Raw genomic sequence first — 17,211 nt, 5'->3', positions numbered from 1 at the left:
GATGGGGGGGGGGGGTTCCAAACGGTCCTTTCAGAGAGATAGTGAGTGTGAGATTTGTCAGGATTGAAAGACATGTTCCACGTGTTGGACCAGTTTGTGATTTTTTCCAGATCTGCAGAGAGCGAAGAAGCTGATGCTTGCCGGTCTGAGGGATGACAGATGGTAAGGCAGAGGGTGGAGTCATCAGCAAAGAGATAAAGAGGATTTTCCAGCAAGGAGGAGAGATCATTGATGAAAACCAGAAAAAAACAGGGCCAAGAATGCAGCCTTGAGGAACTCCAGCCTGGACAGGAAGAGGGGACGAAAGAACTCCATTTAAGGCCACACGTTGGCTGCAACAGGAGAGGAAGTCTGCGAGCCATGAGTGGAGATGGACTTGGATACCATAAGAAGAGAGCTTGGTGAGCAGGGCAGGGTGCCTGACCGTGTCAAAAGCACACAATATGTCTCGGGAGATGGCCCTGATTTTATGTCTGGCATCGAGTACCTCCATCCATTGTTGGGAGAGCAGAAGCAGCATATCCAGTGTGGAGTGACCTGGTCTGAAACCAAATTGATGATCAGAAATCAAGCCATTGGAGAAGAGGAAGGATTTAATGTATGAAGAGATGATAGATTCCATAACCTTGCTGATGATTGGGAGAAGGCTGATTGGTCTGGAGTTGCAGAGATCTCTTTTTGCACCTTTTTATGCAGGGCTTTGCTGATTGTAATGCAAGTAATGTTTGCTGTCCACTTTGATCACAACAAGGGACTCTAGATGCTGCACCATGACCTGCTTATGCAGTGGGCTGTAGTAACTGGCCAGGACACATAAGACCCTCTAATGGTTTGTGCTTGTTGACTCATCAATGTTCAGAGAGAAGTATTCCCTCTGCAGTGCTGATATCAACTGGTGATGTACGGTATGTCCTAGTCCAAACCTAAGCTTGTAGGAAGCAGATGTCCTGTCCATTGTGAGCTGACCAAGGGCCTTTGCATCCAGGTTGAGTGCTTTGGCCAGGCTTATCAGTTCAGGGGCAAGGCTGAATGGTAGGGAATGCTGTGCGAGGCAGGCAAGGACCATGGCTTGAGCATTGGATACCCTGTCACCTATCGGTACAGCAGGCATCGGTGTACAGGGAATGGGGGCAGTAGAAGCAGCAGTGCAAGAGGAAGCAGAAGGTGAGGAAACACCTGGAGAAAAAGCAAAACCCAAAGCCAATGCAGAGTAAAAAAAGAAAAGCCAATCACCATTTATAATGCGTGCTTCAGAAAGTGAATACAGTGACCGGTACAGTGATTACACTAAGCCTCAGACTATTAGTCATTGCCAGGTGCTATTGGTGGTAAACAAGATTGACCCAATTCTGAGTTGTGGCTTGCTTGCCAATTAACATAATTTATTACTGTAGTGAAAGTGCACCACACCACACTACACTACATTGACAGCATAGTTGTCTACTGTGTACATGTATACTGATAACTGTACATGTATAAAACCCAAGGCTATATTTATAAGGAAGACTGTAATTGGATGCCCGGATTCTCTGAATATCACGATGCTTCTTGCTCTCCGCATGGGATTCCAATGACTTGTACCCACGTCCTCCATAAACAATCTCCTTTGAACACCATATGCATACAGCCTTTCCTGGCTGGGCTATCTTTTGAATGAAAGCCCCACAAGCCACCGTACTGCATGGCATACGCTCCAGCCATTCCCACTTCCAGGAATTCTTGCAAGTCTTGTCAATTAGTGCAGCCAAACAAGCATCACAATCCCGGGACAGCCTGCGGCTACTGAATGCGGCCATGTTTTAGAAGCGACCTTGGCCTTGCACATTCGGAACACCACGCATCTAGCTCGATTAATGCTGCTGTGACAGTGTCAGGAGTAATGTGGCGAGGTGGTCCGAATGTTATGTTAATGAATCTGGCAATGACGTCAGTGCAGAGTGCCGGGAATCTGTATTAGGAACCTCGGAATACTTTTTTTAATAAAGATCAGCGGCGGCATGAAATCACTCCCAACAATTGACTTAACCCCCCCCCCCACCCCTATACCCTCCTATTTTTTCTCAACGGATTTGTGCTTAACTCAGGAACGTTCCTGGGTGAATAAATTCGCGGAATTTTCTCATGCCAGCTGTAAGACATCCAATATGCTAAAACATTTGAAAACCAAGCACAAGAGAGTACCTATTAATGACGGTTGAGAATGTGGATTCATAAAAACAAAGTCTGCAGCAGCAACAAGTTCGCTTTCGCAATCGACGATGGAGAGCACTTTTCGCCACAGTACTCTGCCTTCCCTTCCCCTCACACTGCCTTTCATTATATATATATATATATATATATATATATATATATATATATATATATATATATATATATATATATATATATATATATATATACATATATGTAAACACCAATAAAAAATAAAAATTATAAAACGAAAAATAAAGTCCAGCGTCAAATGGAAGCTCGTGTTTGAAAATCACCCACGGTGGTTCTTGCTGTGAATGCATCGACCAGCATTGTTATGTATATTTTTGTATACAATGTCAAGACTCTTATAAGAGCTAATACACGGAACCTGTAACAAAGGAACAAGAGACAAGAGGGAAGCACAAAACAGTGAGGAACAGTGACATGAGGAGACCTGTGGAAGGGAGAGGGATGGAGTGGGCAGGGTACATGGGGTAAACATGATGGACACTACAGGGACTTTGAGGAAGGAAACTAGGGAATTTGAAGAAGGTGAGTTTGGGGTGCATTAGCGGGGGTAGAAAAGATTGTGGTTTTGGATGGGGAAAGATAAGACATTGTGGTGAACAGCTGTTTTGAAGACCTGGAGGAAGAGTGGGATTGAAGAGAGTGTGGGAGTTTGTTACGGAGGTGGGAAAAAAAAAGAGCGGAATGAAAGAGTGAAGGTGAGCAGTGATTCTTGATTATGGTAGTTTCACCAGAAGGGGGTTGCTAGCGGACCTTGAGCACCCTGCGGAAATATGGGGGAGGGGGGGGGGACAGAACACAGAGCGAGCAGGAGGTGCGAGGCCGGGGAGAAACGGTAGAAGGCAGTAAGACCACCGACCTGCCTGCAGTGAGAGTGAGAGACAAAAAGACTCAGCCTCATCAATGGCAGATACCAATGATCCGAAATGCCTTGGTTTCCACAACGTGAAGCCGATATCAATTTGTGATTCGATTATTTTGTGATCTCTGTGGATTTATATATTTTTGAGTTGAATTTCACTAATTTTCCACATTAATTCCACTTTTCTCAGTAAATGTAATTTTTCCAGGTAAAGTTAGTTTCTAAGTAAATGTAAACCGAAAGTCGAGGTAAACCTACCCCTCAAATTCGCACCACCAAATGCAAGTCCATAACCCCTCCCCCTTTCCCCCCTCAAGTCCCTCGACCAAACACAAGTTCAGACACCCTCTTCCCATTTGCCTCCTCACTCCCTCCCTCAGCCCCAGAGTGGAAAACGACGAGGGGAGGGTGACTCCTCACACCACCTCATCCTCCTTCCCTCCCTCCCTCCGCTCGCCACCCTCCCCCTCTCTCCCTCCTCTCTCCCCTCTCCTCCCTCCCTCCTCTCGCCACCCTCCCTCCTCTCTCCCTCCTCTCTCCCCCTCTCGCCACCCTCCCTCCTCTCTCCCCTCTCCTCCCTCCCTCCTCTCGCCACCCTCCCTCCTCTCGCCTCCCCTGTCCTCCTCCTCACTCCTCTCCTCTAACCCCCTCTCTCCTCTCCTCCAGCCCCCTCACTCCTATCCTCTAACCCCGCTCTCCCCTCTCCTCTAACCCTCCCCTCCCCTCTCTCCTAATCTTCCTCTCCCCTCTCTCCTCTCACCCCACCCTCTCATTCCTCTTTCCCCCTCTATCCTCTTCTCTCTAAACCCCTTCTCCTCTCCCCTAATCTCGTCCCCCTCTCTCCCCTCCTCTGGACCACCCTCTCCTCTCCTCTGGACCCCCTCTCTCTCCCCTCCTATCGACCCCTCTCTCTCACCTCCTCTCGACCCCCTCTCTCCCCTCCTCTCGACCCCTCTCTCCCCTCCTCTCGACCCCCTTCTCTCTCCCCTCCTCTCTCCCCTCCTCTCGACCCCCCTCTCTCGACCCCCCTCCTCTCGACCCCCTCTCTCTCCTCTCCTCTCGACCCCCCTCTCTCTCCTCCTCACGACCCCCCTCTCTCTCCTCCTCACGACCCCCTCTCTCTCTCCTCCTCACGACCCCCCTCTCTCCTCTCCTCTCGCCCCCTCTCTCGACCCCCCACTCTCTCCTCTCTCGACCCCTCTCTCTCTCTCCCCCCTCCTCTCGACCCCCCTCTCTCTCACCTCCTCTCGACCCCCTCTCTCGACCCCCCTCTCTCCCCTCCTCTCGACCCCCCTCTCTCTCCCCTCCTCTCGACCCCCTCTCTCTCCCCTCCTCTCGACCCCCTCTCTCTCCTCCTTACGACCCCCTCTCTCCTCTTCTCTCGACCCCCCTCTCCTCTCCTCTTGCCCCCTCTCTCCTCTCTCGACCCCCCTCTCCTCTCGCCCCCTCTCTCCTCTCGCCCCTCTCTCCTCTCTCGACCCCCCCACTCTCTCCTCTCTCGACCCCTCTCTCTCTCTCTCTCTCTCTCTCTCTCTCTCTCTCTCTCTCTCTCTCTCTCTCTCTCTCTCTCTCTCTCTCTCTCTCTCTCTCTCTCTCTCTCTCTCTCTCTCTCTCTCTCTCTCTCTCTCTCTCTCTCTCTCGACACACCTCTCCCCCTCCCTCTCTCGACCCACCTCTCCCCCTCCTCCCTCTCTCCCCGCCCTCTCTTTGTAGTCCCGTCAGCTAAGCGACAGGCAGGGCTGGTGCCAGACTATTTTGCGCCCTCGGCAAAGCTAGCTACTTGCATCCCCCCCAAAAAATTGCCAATTTCGATTTTTAAAAACAGGTGTTTTGTAGAAAAAACTAAAAAGCACAAACTTGAAACTGCTAAATTTATTTTACCACAATATTTTGCTTCCAGACAGAGAAACAAACAAACAAGCAGTCATAGACTGGTACTTACGAAATCGTCAACTTGACCTCTGACCTTGTCTAATAAAAGCTGTCTCTAGAGAAGGTAGCGAGGCAAACCAGAAGTTTCTATGATGATTCTGTACCAAACCATCAAAAATCGAATATTTGATCTCACTGTGACCTTGACCTTTGACCGATTTTGACCAAAATCTAATCAGCACTAGCCATCACCCTCCTGAATCACATGGTGTAATTTGACATTGGAAGCTTCTTCCGTTCTAGAGTTATCGTACCTACAAACAAACAAACAAGCAGTCATAGACTGGTACTTACGAAATTGTCAACTTCACCTCTGACCTTGTCTAATAAAAACTGTCTCTAGAGAAGGTAGCGATGCAAACCAGAAGTTTCTACGATGATTCTGTACCAAACCATCAAAAATCGTAACGTCGACCGAAGCAAAAATCTCCATTTCTCCACGCAATTATTTTATATTATTTTATCAAAGTCACAAAACCGTAATATTCGGCCATCCACCAACAATCTTTACATAATCCGACGGCTTTGCGAGTCAGGCATGCGACGATAACCTTTGTTGGGATAAAAAAAATGACTTTTAAACACCATCTTTATTGAAAACACCGTCAGCGCACACACACAAAACCTTAACACGACTCAACGACGCGTCTGCTTGAGCGCACTGCATCATGGGACAACCCGTGACGCGTCGAGTGAAATATTTTTATACAATCTTAAAACGTCTCCAAAACATCAGATTTTTACCAGAATTTCGACAACCGAGTTTTAAGCGTCCAAAGCGATCGCAAAAACCGAAGACAAAATTAAAATCGAAGTTAAAACGAACTCGTAAAGTCGAGCGAAGCAAAAATACTCCTTTTCTCCACGTGAATTTACGGAATTATGTTTGACCTCACTGTGTCCTTGACCTTTGACCGATTTTGACGAAAATCTAGTCAGCGTGAGCCATCACCCTCCTGAATCACGTGGTGTAATTTGACATTGGTAGCTTCTTCCGTTCTCGAGTCATCGTGCCTACAAACAAACAAACAAGCAGTCATAGACTGGTACTTACAAAATCGTCAACTTGACCTCTGACTTGTCTAATAAAAGCTGTCTCGAGAGAAGGTAGTGACGCAAACCAGAAGTTTCTACGATGATTCTGTATCAAACCATCAAAAATCGTAACGTCGACCGAAGCAAAAATCTCCATTTCTCCACGCAATTATACCTTAACGTAACTCAACGACGCGTCTGCTCGAGCGCACTGCATCATGGGATGACCCGTGACGCGTCGAGTGAAATATTTTTTGTACAATCTTAAAACGTCTCCAAAACATCCGATTTTTACCAGAATTTCGACAACCGAGTTTTAAGCGTCCTAAGTGATCGCAAAAACCGAAGACAAAATTAAAATTGAAATTAAAACGAACTCGTAACGTCGAGCGAAGCAAAAATACTCCATTTCTCCACGTGAATTTACGGAATTATGTTTGACCTCACTGTGACCTTGAACTTTGACCGATTTTGACCAAAATCTAATCAGCGCAAGCCATCACCCTCCTGAATCACGTGGTGCGATTTGACATTGGTAGCTTCTTCCGTTCTCGAGTTATCGTGCCTACAAACAAACAAACAAACAAACAAGCAGTCATAGACTGGTACTTACGAAATCGTCAACTTGACCTCTGACCTTGTCTAATAAAAGCTGTCTCGAGAGAAGGTAGCGACGCAAACCAGAAGTTTCTATGATGATTCTGTACCAAACCATCAAAAATCGAATGTTTTGGATGTTTGACCTCACTGTGACCTTGACCTTTGACCGATTTTGACCAAACTCTAATCAGCGCTAGCCATCACCCTCCTGAATCATGTGGTGTAATTTGACATTGGTAGCTTCTTCCGTTCTCGAGTTATCATTTTTTGGATGTTTGACCTCACTGTGACCTTGACCTTTGACCGATTTTGACTAAAATCTAATTAGCACTCGCCATCACCCTCCTGAATCACGTGGTGTAATTTGACACTGGTAGATTCTTCCGTTCTCGAGTTATCGTGCCTACAAACAAACAAACAAATAAACAAACAGAAACGGAAGTCATCAATATACTTACGAAATCTAAAGATTTCGTAAGTAACAAGCTGGTAGGTGACGAGGGATTCGCTAGGATCGAAGCGCTAGATACGATGCTTTTCATTTTGACCGATCCACCGATGAAGATTCATTGCCAAGACGTATTGGTTCACATACAATTGTTCCTCTGCCTGTCAAGATTTTTCCTCTTGCGTATTTTGCCAACTGGCACTCCTCATAAAAAATGACGGTAAATAGACACCCTATTTTTGAAGGAGTACCATTTGAAAAATAATCAGTTTGCTGGTTTGTGCTGTGGAGCCTCACGTTGCAGACAGACACACACACACACACACACACACACACACACACACACACACACACACACACACACACACACACACACACACACACACACACACACACACACACACACACACACACACACACGGAAAACCCGATAAACTTCTCTCAATGCTCTTGTTTGGCCACACCTCCTGAGCCACACAATATTTTTCATAAGCCACACCCACTTTAAATAATAAATAATTGGAGGCGGAGTGTGGGTCGTGGAATCGTTTTCGGTAAATAAATTAATTGGAGGTGGTGTGTGGGTCATGGAATCGTTTTCAGTAAATAAATAAATTGGAGGTGGTGTGTGGATCGTGGAATCGTTTTCAGTAAATAAATAAATAATTGAAGGTTGTGTGTGGATCGTGGAATTGTTTTCGGTAAATAAATAAATAAATAATTGAAGGTGGTGTGTGGGTGGTGGAATCGTTTTCGGTAAATAAATAAACATATTATTAGAAATCCACAAAGACAGAAATGCCGGTGATTCCACTTATTTTGGATCCTTTTCACTTTGGTCAATAACGTTTGGATCGAGGAGAGATCGAAGGTGGAACGACGGTGTAGTTCCTTACAAACACTGTATACACACCTTAAATGATGGTAAATAGACACCCGATTTTTGAAGGACTACCATTTGAAAAATAAAACCTCAATCAAAAATCGGCTCGAGTAAAATTTTCTAAATATCTCGAAGTGTTTAATTCCGAAGTCTCGTTTCTCTACATTCAAAACTAAAGGACAAGTATTGAAAATACTGTACGTGGTTTTTCGGCCGCTGCACAGCAACGAGTGGTTGCAAGGCAACGAAATTCAAACGCGCACATTCCCAGTATATATTCCACCTTTTGGCAGTTTCATCGAAATCGGTTCGCTGGTTCATGCTGTGGAGCCTCGCGTTGCAGACACACACACACACACACACACACACACACACACACACACACACACACACACACACACACCCAGAAAACCCGACAATAAGGGATATCTCATATATAGCAAATCCAAAAACAGAGACAAACAGAGTTTAAAACGTCTCAGAAAAGTTTCAACTTCAGACACATCAAAATCTCACTTTCCGTGCCTTTTCCTTTGCAAATTTTGTCACCAATTCAAGCAGATCAAGTGCTGATGCTTGGGCTTAAATTGCATGTGTTTTCTTAACACAATAATTTGCATAAAACTGTGACCTTTAAAGGTCAGTAATGCACCCCTATGAATGAGGTCTGCACCCGAGGCGGCTGCCGAGTTGGCCTAATGGTGGCGCCGGCCCTGGCGACAGGTGGTATTTGCAAGTACATAATCAAAAGAAACTCACAAGCCGAAGAAAAAACAACAGCTGGTCACACCTAAACATTTGTGTTTCCGTGTTTACATAGCCCAAGGACAAACGAGATAGGAAAGTTGTCATGTGGAACAACAAAAGGTCTCCCCCATTGAAAACATTTAACTAGTTCGAGTTGACAAACTGACAAACTTGAAAAGATCTCCAAAGTTTACAACAAGCCCTAAGGGGCAGTGTTCAAAACAGTCTTGGGCATGTGTTTCTGCCTAAAGACATCAAAAGCAAGACAAAAAAAACCTTTGAATTGCAAGATTTTTGACAGGGCCTGTAAATGTTTGACACATTGCTTGAGGGGTACTGAGCAAACCCAACATATAATCAGTAATGTCAGATTGGATACACAGGCCCTTAAAAAACAAAAAGCTCTCATGTCAATGCATCAATTGTCTCTTAATGTGCTTGTGATTTATGTAGAGTACACTGATATCTCCTCACGTTTTTTTTGTCCTGCATGTGATTTATTTATCACTCCTGCGTTGCCTTAGATGACAATTTAACAAAATATCAATTATACCACTGATGCGAACTCAAAATAAAAAATGCAGCAGCAACACTAATTTGGAATCATGTGTTTGGTTTATCGGGTATCGGGAAACCTTTCTATCGATCCTCACTCCCAACATACCAAAACACTTGCTGATGTTGGTCACACGGTCGATGAACACTTTTGCTGAGACGACGTTTCCAAATGGGACAAACATCTGAAGGAGATCACTGTCACCAAACTCTTGAGGAATGTGATACACAAAGAGGTTGGCACCCTCAGGACCTGTTGAGAAAGCAAGAATGCGTGTCACATGTATATGTACGTACGTATACACACACACACACACACACACACACGTAATGGAAAATCAACTTCAAGAGACTGCAGTAAACCAGGTCAAAAACAAGGCAATTCCCTCAGTAATAGGTACATCTCAATGTCAAATGAGATGTACCTGTTGCTGGTGTCAAATGAACCATATCATTTTCAGAATGGGATAATCTTTGACATACCTTCCTGCTGACTACCTATCGCATTATTGACAGACTGGGAAAGTCCCCCTGCCTGCCCGGGGTAGAGGCTAGCGTATTGCCGCATTCCAGAATACGCCTGAGCCATGGTGTCCACACTGGATGCTCCACCAAGACCTCAAAAATGAGAAAGAAACATGTTAGGTCACACCAAAGGGAACTTAATAAATTCATGAAAATGCAGGTAGGTCTCTCAACCAAACTTACCCAAGCCTCCTGCCAAGGATCCCAGGGGTCCTCCACCCATGCCCATCGCCTGTCCACTCATGCCCATCCCCTGTCCACCCATGCCCATCCCCTGTCCACCCATGCCCATCCCCTGTCCGCCCATGCCCATCCCCTGTACGCCCATGCCCATCCCCTGTACGCCCATGCCCTGTCCACCCATGCCCATCCCCTGTCCACCCATGCCCATCCCCTGTCCACCCATGCCCATCCCCTGTCCACCGGTCGAAGGCATTCCAGGGCCACTCATTCCAGGTGGACCAGATCCCATGCCTGTGACATGGAAGGCAAACAGAAGATAAAGATACAACATTCTCCATTTGTCACTGAAAATAAATTAAAATGGTGGCAAAATAGGTCTGAAGCTGGATGGTAACTCAGCGGTTGTCCACATACCACTGTAAGGAGGGAGCCCTCCAAAGTTAGGAGGTCCTGAGCCCGGACCTTGGAGGCCAGGCATTCTGCCTGGTGCAGGGCCAGGTCCAGAGGGGTGCGGGCCTGCCAGTTAATGGGTAACAATCAGTCTTTGTCGGGATGATAGAAATGTAGTGCAAACATGTGCAAGTTTGTCTCGAAAGTGTCATCAATAAGGCAACACTAAAACTCAAGCAAATTAACGATGACAAATTAAAATTACAAGCAAATTATGCAAATAAACAATTAAGCAAATTAAATTATACTAAAACTCAAGCAAATTAACTATGATTAACAAACATGCAAATAAAGTAGGGTGGTTTACATTTTTGAAGTTCAGATTTAGAACACTCACAGCCCTCAATTTTGTTCCAATATGCAAACAAATAAATCAGACAAAATTTTATCCACATTAACATTTTGGGGTTGTTCAATGAAGATGAAGTTTAATTTTGTGGCTCACACCATATCTGCATATTGTGAACCAACAGGGGCTTCCCGGTGCTGCCCAGGTGGGGGGGGAGGTGGGGATACCCGGCACTGCCCAGCGGGGTGAGGATTTTCCACAGGTGGTTTCGGGACGTGTTTTGAGATTGAAAAGCGATGGCGTTATTAGCCTCATGGTGGGTTACCTTTCGTCTGCAGGCCAGCGGCAGCACTGCCTGACCCCACAATCCCAATATACACTTTATAGCGGAATTTGGTACCCTCAAAACGACATCAAGGCAAACGAGTGGTTGCTTAAAAACTTGCCCAGATTAAGAAGTACCAAAATTTGGGGCCTCCAGGTGCTGTGGTTCTACCGTAAAAGAGTGACATAAAAACACACAAACACACAGACGCTTGAAAATATGTTTATAAGTATGGTGAACCTTTCTTGGTGACATCCCTCCTCTGGAGTATGATTTATAGCACCTGGAGGCCAGCCAGCATCATGAAAGATGGATGGCCGAGGCATTACATTCCCTCAATATCTGGATGTTAAAGAGACAGTTGAAGCTCACTGACCATGAGAAAAAAGGTCTCCATGACATCTGCAATTTAAAAAAAAATACATGGTCAAGGCTCAATGAAGAGTGAGGACACAGATCAGATCAGGATACAACGTAAAAAATGGAACAGCAGGACAAAGAACACCCATGAACTTTCCTGGGAAAGCCACATTTCCAACCTGGCCTCCAAAGCCAGTCGCTGACTGGAAATCCTCTGTCGTGCAAAGTCCTTCCTCGGATCACCTGAGCTCCTGACCACATACAAAGCTTTTGTCCGCAACCTGATGGAGTACTGCTCTCCCCTCTGAGCTGGTGCTCTTGCCACTCACCTTTCTCGGCTTCACGCTGTGGAAACCAAGGCATTTGGGATTATTGGTATCTCTCGTGACGAGGCTGTCTTTGGACCTCTCACTTCCTCACCACAGGCAGGTCGGTGGTCTTTCTGTCTTCCACCGCCTCCACTCCAGTCTCGCCCCCCCCCCTCTGTCTGCGATATGTCACCCCTCCCCCCATATTTCTGCAGGGCGCACAAGATCCGCCGGCAACAAAATCACGAATCACTGCTCACCTTCACTCTTTCATTCCTCTTTTTTCCTGCCTTTGGAACAAACTCCTAACTCTCTTCAATTCCACTATTCCCTCCAGGCCTTCAAAACAGCCGTTCACCACCACCTCTTATCTTCCCCCATCCAAAACTTCGATCTTTTCTACCCCCCGTTAATCCACACCAACCCCACCTCCTTCAAATTCCCTGCTTTCCTTCCTGAAAGTCCTTGTAGTGTCCATCTTGTATACCCCGTGTTCCCCACCCGATCCCTCTCCCTTCCACAGATCTCCTAATGTTTCTGTTCCACAGTTTTGTCCTTCCCTCTCCCACCCCTCTTGTCTCCTGCCCCCTTGTTGTGCATTGTGTTTGCTCTCATACAAGCCTCGACAATGTACACACACACACACACACACACACACACACACACACACACACACACACACACACACACACACACACACACACACACACACACACACACACACACACACACACACACACACACACACAGTAAACACCAACAGCAGGGCGGAGGGAGAAAGTATACCAAAACGGACAAACAAGGGATGCAGGTAACGCTGAGGGGTAGGGGAGAACAGAAGGTGTGGAAAAGATGGATACATAAGCAAACTTTTGGGAGGGGTAGGGGTGATTTAACGGGAGTGGAAAAGATCATGGTTTTGGATGGGGGAAGACTTAAGATGGTGGAGGGATGACTTAAGATAAGAAGACTTGGAGGGAAGAATGAGATTGAATAGAGTATGGTCAGTGGTTCCACAGGCAGCAAAAAAGAGGATTAAATGAGTGGAGGTGAGCAGTGATTCTAGAATTCGACCGTTTCACTTGAAGGGGGTTGCTGGTGGACTGCATGGGTCCTGCACACACCTGGGGGGGGAGGAGTGGGGGGGGGAGGGGGACAAATCATGGAGGGGGCATAGGGTGCAAGACCAGAAAGAGGCGGTTGAAGACAGAGAGACCACCGATCTGTCGGTGATGGCAAATTGATAAACCCATAGACCCAGCTTCATCACAAGAGATTCCAATTCTTTGTTGTTCAAGTCTATCTTAAGGCGTGGTTCAATGTTGTTCATGCCATTTCTGCTCGTTGCAATGAACACTTCTTAAAGCATCTTGTTAAGTACGAGAAGGTGAATTCTGCCCTTTCAAAATCGACCTGCTCTAAATGTGTGGACATCTATGGCATCTCAATGAGGAGCTCATTGGTTTGGCACTTTGATTCGGCTGTATCCACAAGAGTAACAGCTAGAATGAAGTTGCTGGCACGCCATCACAAATCCCCATGCTTCCCACATGAATCAAAGTTGAAAGTTGGCAAAAGGTTCCACCAGGAATGATCCAATATCAAATTAAGAGTTTAAAAAATTGTTCCCATTTTGATCCCTGTGACCCAAAGTCCCTACCCCCTGGGGCATGACCTGGGGTTGAATCCAAAAACTTGTTACATATTTGACGCTTCTCCCAATGGTGATAGCATATACAAAGTTTCATTGAAAAAAGGTTTTAAAATGTCTGTAATTGCATTTGTTGGTTTTTGACCTTTTGAACCCATACTAGGGGTGGGGCCAAAATGATACTGTTCTCGCAGTCATGGCACATTGTGATAACCACCAAGTTTGGTGAATTTCTACTCAACCGTTTATGAGATCGCAGGACAGATAGACAGAGCCGATTACAATATCCCCCTGGTTTTTTTTTTTTCAAAAAGCATAGGGATAAGAAGCAATGGTAAAGGCACTAAATGAAAATTACCCCCATATGGGGGTGACGGTCATCTCTATAATACCACAAGTTCTCAATGTTCAGCTCTGACCGAAGACTACTGCGCAGTTCTACTGCGCAGCTCGAACTGCGCAGTTTGGTTAAAGATGACTCGGCATTTTGGCGCATGTGCGCACAAAATTATATTTTGAAAATAAATGCCGACGTCTACATTTCGGGTTTTGAAACTTTTGCACCTTCGGTGGAAAATGTATAAATATACAAGGTCACCTGCTATGCAATGACACCATTCACTAACTTTTACCATGCCCAGGAGAGAATATATAGCCTCCTGAAGGGAGGGCAGTTTTTGCAAACTTTGAAGTCACGTGACGCGAAAACGAAAGCGAAATTCGAAAATCCGTCCCGACCAAAATTTAGATATTGTCCCATACATTCATATGCCACAATCAAATTCAAGATCGCTTGAGAAATGTAGGAGATAGATTTTGAAAATCGTCATTTTCGCATTTTTTGCCAACTTTGAAGTCACATGACACGAAAACGAAAGCGAATATCAAAAATCCGGCCCGACCAAATTTAGATATTGTCCCATAGATTCATATGCTACAATCAAATTCAAGATCGCTTGAGAAATGGCGGAGGAGATAGAATTTGAAAATCGTCATTTTCGCAACTTCAAAGGCCTCGTGACCTTGACCTTGACCTTCAGTGACCTTGAAAGTCATACCATCGTGTACGTCTCATCGACCTCTATCAGGATCACTAATGACCAGATCTCCCGCTTCAACTTCATTGTGAACGGACGGACGGACGGATCGAAGGACATCGACACCCATATTATTAGGTCATGCTCGAAGAGATGACTTAAAAAGGAAGGCATGGATAAATCTCCAAAGTGCATGCAGCTGAATAATAGGATATCTGAGGACATGTCAATTGAAGATGTCACAAAAAACACATTAGACTTCTTCAGGTGCCTCAAAATTCCAGTTATTTTTCTGGATTCTGACCCCGAGTCATGGGACCTCAGTGAGGTTAAACACTTGAAGTTAAACACAGTTAAACACTTGAAGTTGGTAAATCTCTCTCTATCGAGTGCAGCCTGTGGCAGCTGGTTGCATCCTGTGGCTGCTAGTTGCATCATTGGTTGGGACGCGGCTATGCCGCTGATGCAGTGATGGTGTGGGGAGCAATCTGGAGTGCTGGTCAGTCAGAGCTTGTGGAGTGTGTTGATAACATCAACTCTACGATATACATTTCTATCCTTGAGGATAGACGTCTCCCTGTCTTCTCCACTGGTCAGATGGTCAACAACACTCTGTTCATGGGAGATGGAGCTCCATGCCACACTGCAAAAAAGACCAAAGAATAGCAGGACAGAAATGGGATCAAGCGACTTCCATGACCAAGTCAGTCTCCTGACATAAAGCCCATTGAACACCTCTGGGCCGTTTTGGATCGAGCTGTGCGGGAAAAGTCCAGGAAACCAACATCACGGGCAGAATTGCTAAAACTTTTACGTGAAGTCTGGGCAGAAATCCCACAAGAGAAAATTTCAGAACTCGTTAGTTCTATGTCTAAAAGAGTAAAAGCATTGAAATCTGCAAATGGCAAATCTACCAAATACTAGTGTACGTATTAGAATGTATCAAATGTTCAATAAATCAATTCTTTAAAAATCATGGTGTCTTTTTACTTTGTCATGTCTCTGTATATCAAAAGGTTGTGGACGTATTCGGATGAAACTTGGTGGACACGTGTGTGTGACAAGGACGAATTGATTCGATTTTGGTGAAGATCCGAATCCAGATCTGGAAATGAGAATTATTTAATTTAAAAGTGATTCTTCACCATTGAGAGATCGGGCCAAAAACGATATAGGACTGCATAGCATGATATTTCTAAAATGTATTGGGCCCGATATGCTCTCATGGATCAGTCATTACGTGGCAGAGGTATGCGCTCTACCGAGTGTCCTTCTCGTTGAAGAGTATAATGCCATCATAAGAAAGAAAGAACAGAAACAATTCCTCCTTCATGTTGTGCCACACCATAGAAGCCGCTTCCCCAACAGCAAAAACAGGAAACGATTATGAAGGCAAAAGTGATTCACCACGCGAGGCCAATGGTACCTGGCCACTGCAGTCCAGAACTTCAACCTCATCGAGTAACCTCCAAATTAATGAAACTTGACATGTCATTCTTTTATACATTGGAACAAAATGAAGGGTAAAAGCTTCAGAATTTTTAACTTAAAGCATGACCTGTAAATAAGAACCACCAATAATGACCAATCATGTGGAAGGATGATTCGCACAGGAATAACTTTTAACCAAAACAAAACCAAGAAGTGATCAAACAGGCATGCGATCTGTACATTACCGGGCAACATAATCATATGGGCTTACTCATAGTCCATGAGCCAGACCTCAAAATTTTGGGTTTCATTACCAAAAAGGGGAACAGAACCCACCATGATTTTTGGTTAGCTTGATACCTCACGTGTCCGAAATCAGTTGATGGACTTGCAAGGAAGGTAGCTTAATGACCTTTTGGTTGCCATCTTTAAAAATGCCCGCCATTATTTCACCAAAATGGAGGAATTTGGAAAAATACCCACAACTCACCTCCAGAATGTTCTCTGGACATGCGGTTTGGCTTAAAATGATTGTAAGAACATTCTACATCTGCCAATATATAGTTTTGGATAGTTATTTGCTACGGTATGTTCCAAAAATCGAAATTTCTCCCAAAAAAAGTGACATTTTTAGGTTTTTGTTTTTTTTTGCTATATGTTATCAGAAGTTTTCTGCCAATTAATGTTCAAATATATCTAAGCTCATTTTTTACCTTGGTCACCGAGAGTGGTTCATAAGGCATTCAAAGAAAGTCAAATATCAAGTTCTCTGAACTTCACAGGATTCTATAGATACGTTTTGTGGCATGCTCCTATTTGCTGTTTTCGGCTTTTTGGGGCAGCGGTAAACTGATATCAATAAAACTTTTTACAACGCTCCACATAACAGTTTTTTATTGGAATAAAATGCAGGAGTTCATGCTCATGAATTCCCCTGTATGAACTGTTCACAGTCACTCATAGCTGGCAGCCCCTTGGCCAGGATTTCGGATGATGGAAGGGGTGGAGGGACTTTATGTCTGATGCGCAGGTTCTGACTTCAGGAAAAATTGGAGGATTCGTATTGTCTTCTCCCTCTGGCAGCCCAAGCCCCTCCCCCCCCCCATGGGTTGACACTGGGATGTGTGCTAGATCTGGGTAGCCCATGGCACCCATGGAAGATTTACTAACAATAACAACAACAAAAATCTACAATTTCAAAAAATCTACAGGAAAATGAATCTTAAAGTGAAAGTTGCTGCTTGTGAGCAAATGGCAGGCAAGGTCATGACATTTGGTAACAATCCTGGACTCATTGGTGCTTTAACCCATTGGAAGCGCTGTCCAGATGCCAAAAATGTAAGTACATAAACTGAGTGTTGTCAACCAGG

General features: G+C 45.1%; 1 protein-coding gene across 3 annotated transcripts in view; it reads right to left on the bottom strand.

Annotated features, from left to right (window-relative positions):
* The window catches only part of LOC147010193 (CUGBP Elav-like family member 2), a 45,723-nt gene that overhangs the window by 16,098 nt on the left and 12,414 nt on the right, over nt 1–17,211 (bottom strand). For all 3 annotated transcript variants that reach the window (XM_085862387.1, XM_085862389.1, XM_085862388.1), the window contains 4 exons: nt 10,405–10,506; nt 9,991–10,281; nt 9,766–9,900; nt 9,392–9,535 (listed from right to left, as the gene is read on the bottom strand). In XM_085862387.1, the coding sequence (XP_085718513.1) occupies nt 9,392–9,535; nt 9,766–9,900; nt 9,991–10,281; nt 10,405–10,506 (672 nt within the window). The remainder of the gene's footprint in view (nt 1–9,391; nt 9,536–9,765; nt 9,901–9,990; nt 10,282–10,404; nt 10,507–17,211) is intronic.

The sequence above is a fragment of the Eptatretus burgeri genome, chromosome 17, assembly GCF_056783735.1.
Source record: "Eptatretus burgeri isolate ZD-2024b chromosome 17, Ebu_testis_v1, whole genome shotgun sequence".
Lineage (NCBI taxonomy): Eukaryota > Metazoa > Chordata > Myxini > Myxiniformes > Myxinidae > Eptatretus > Eptatretus burgeri.
The sequence above is the reverse complement of the archived record's forward strand: the minus strand, read 5'-3'. Positions and strand labels throughout refer to the sequence as shown.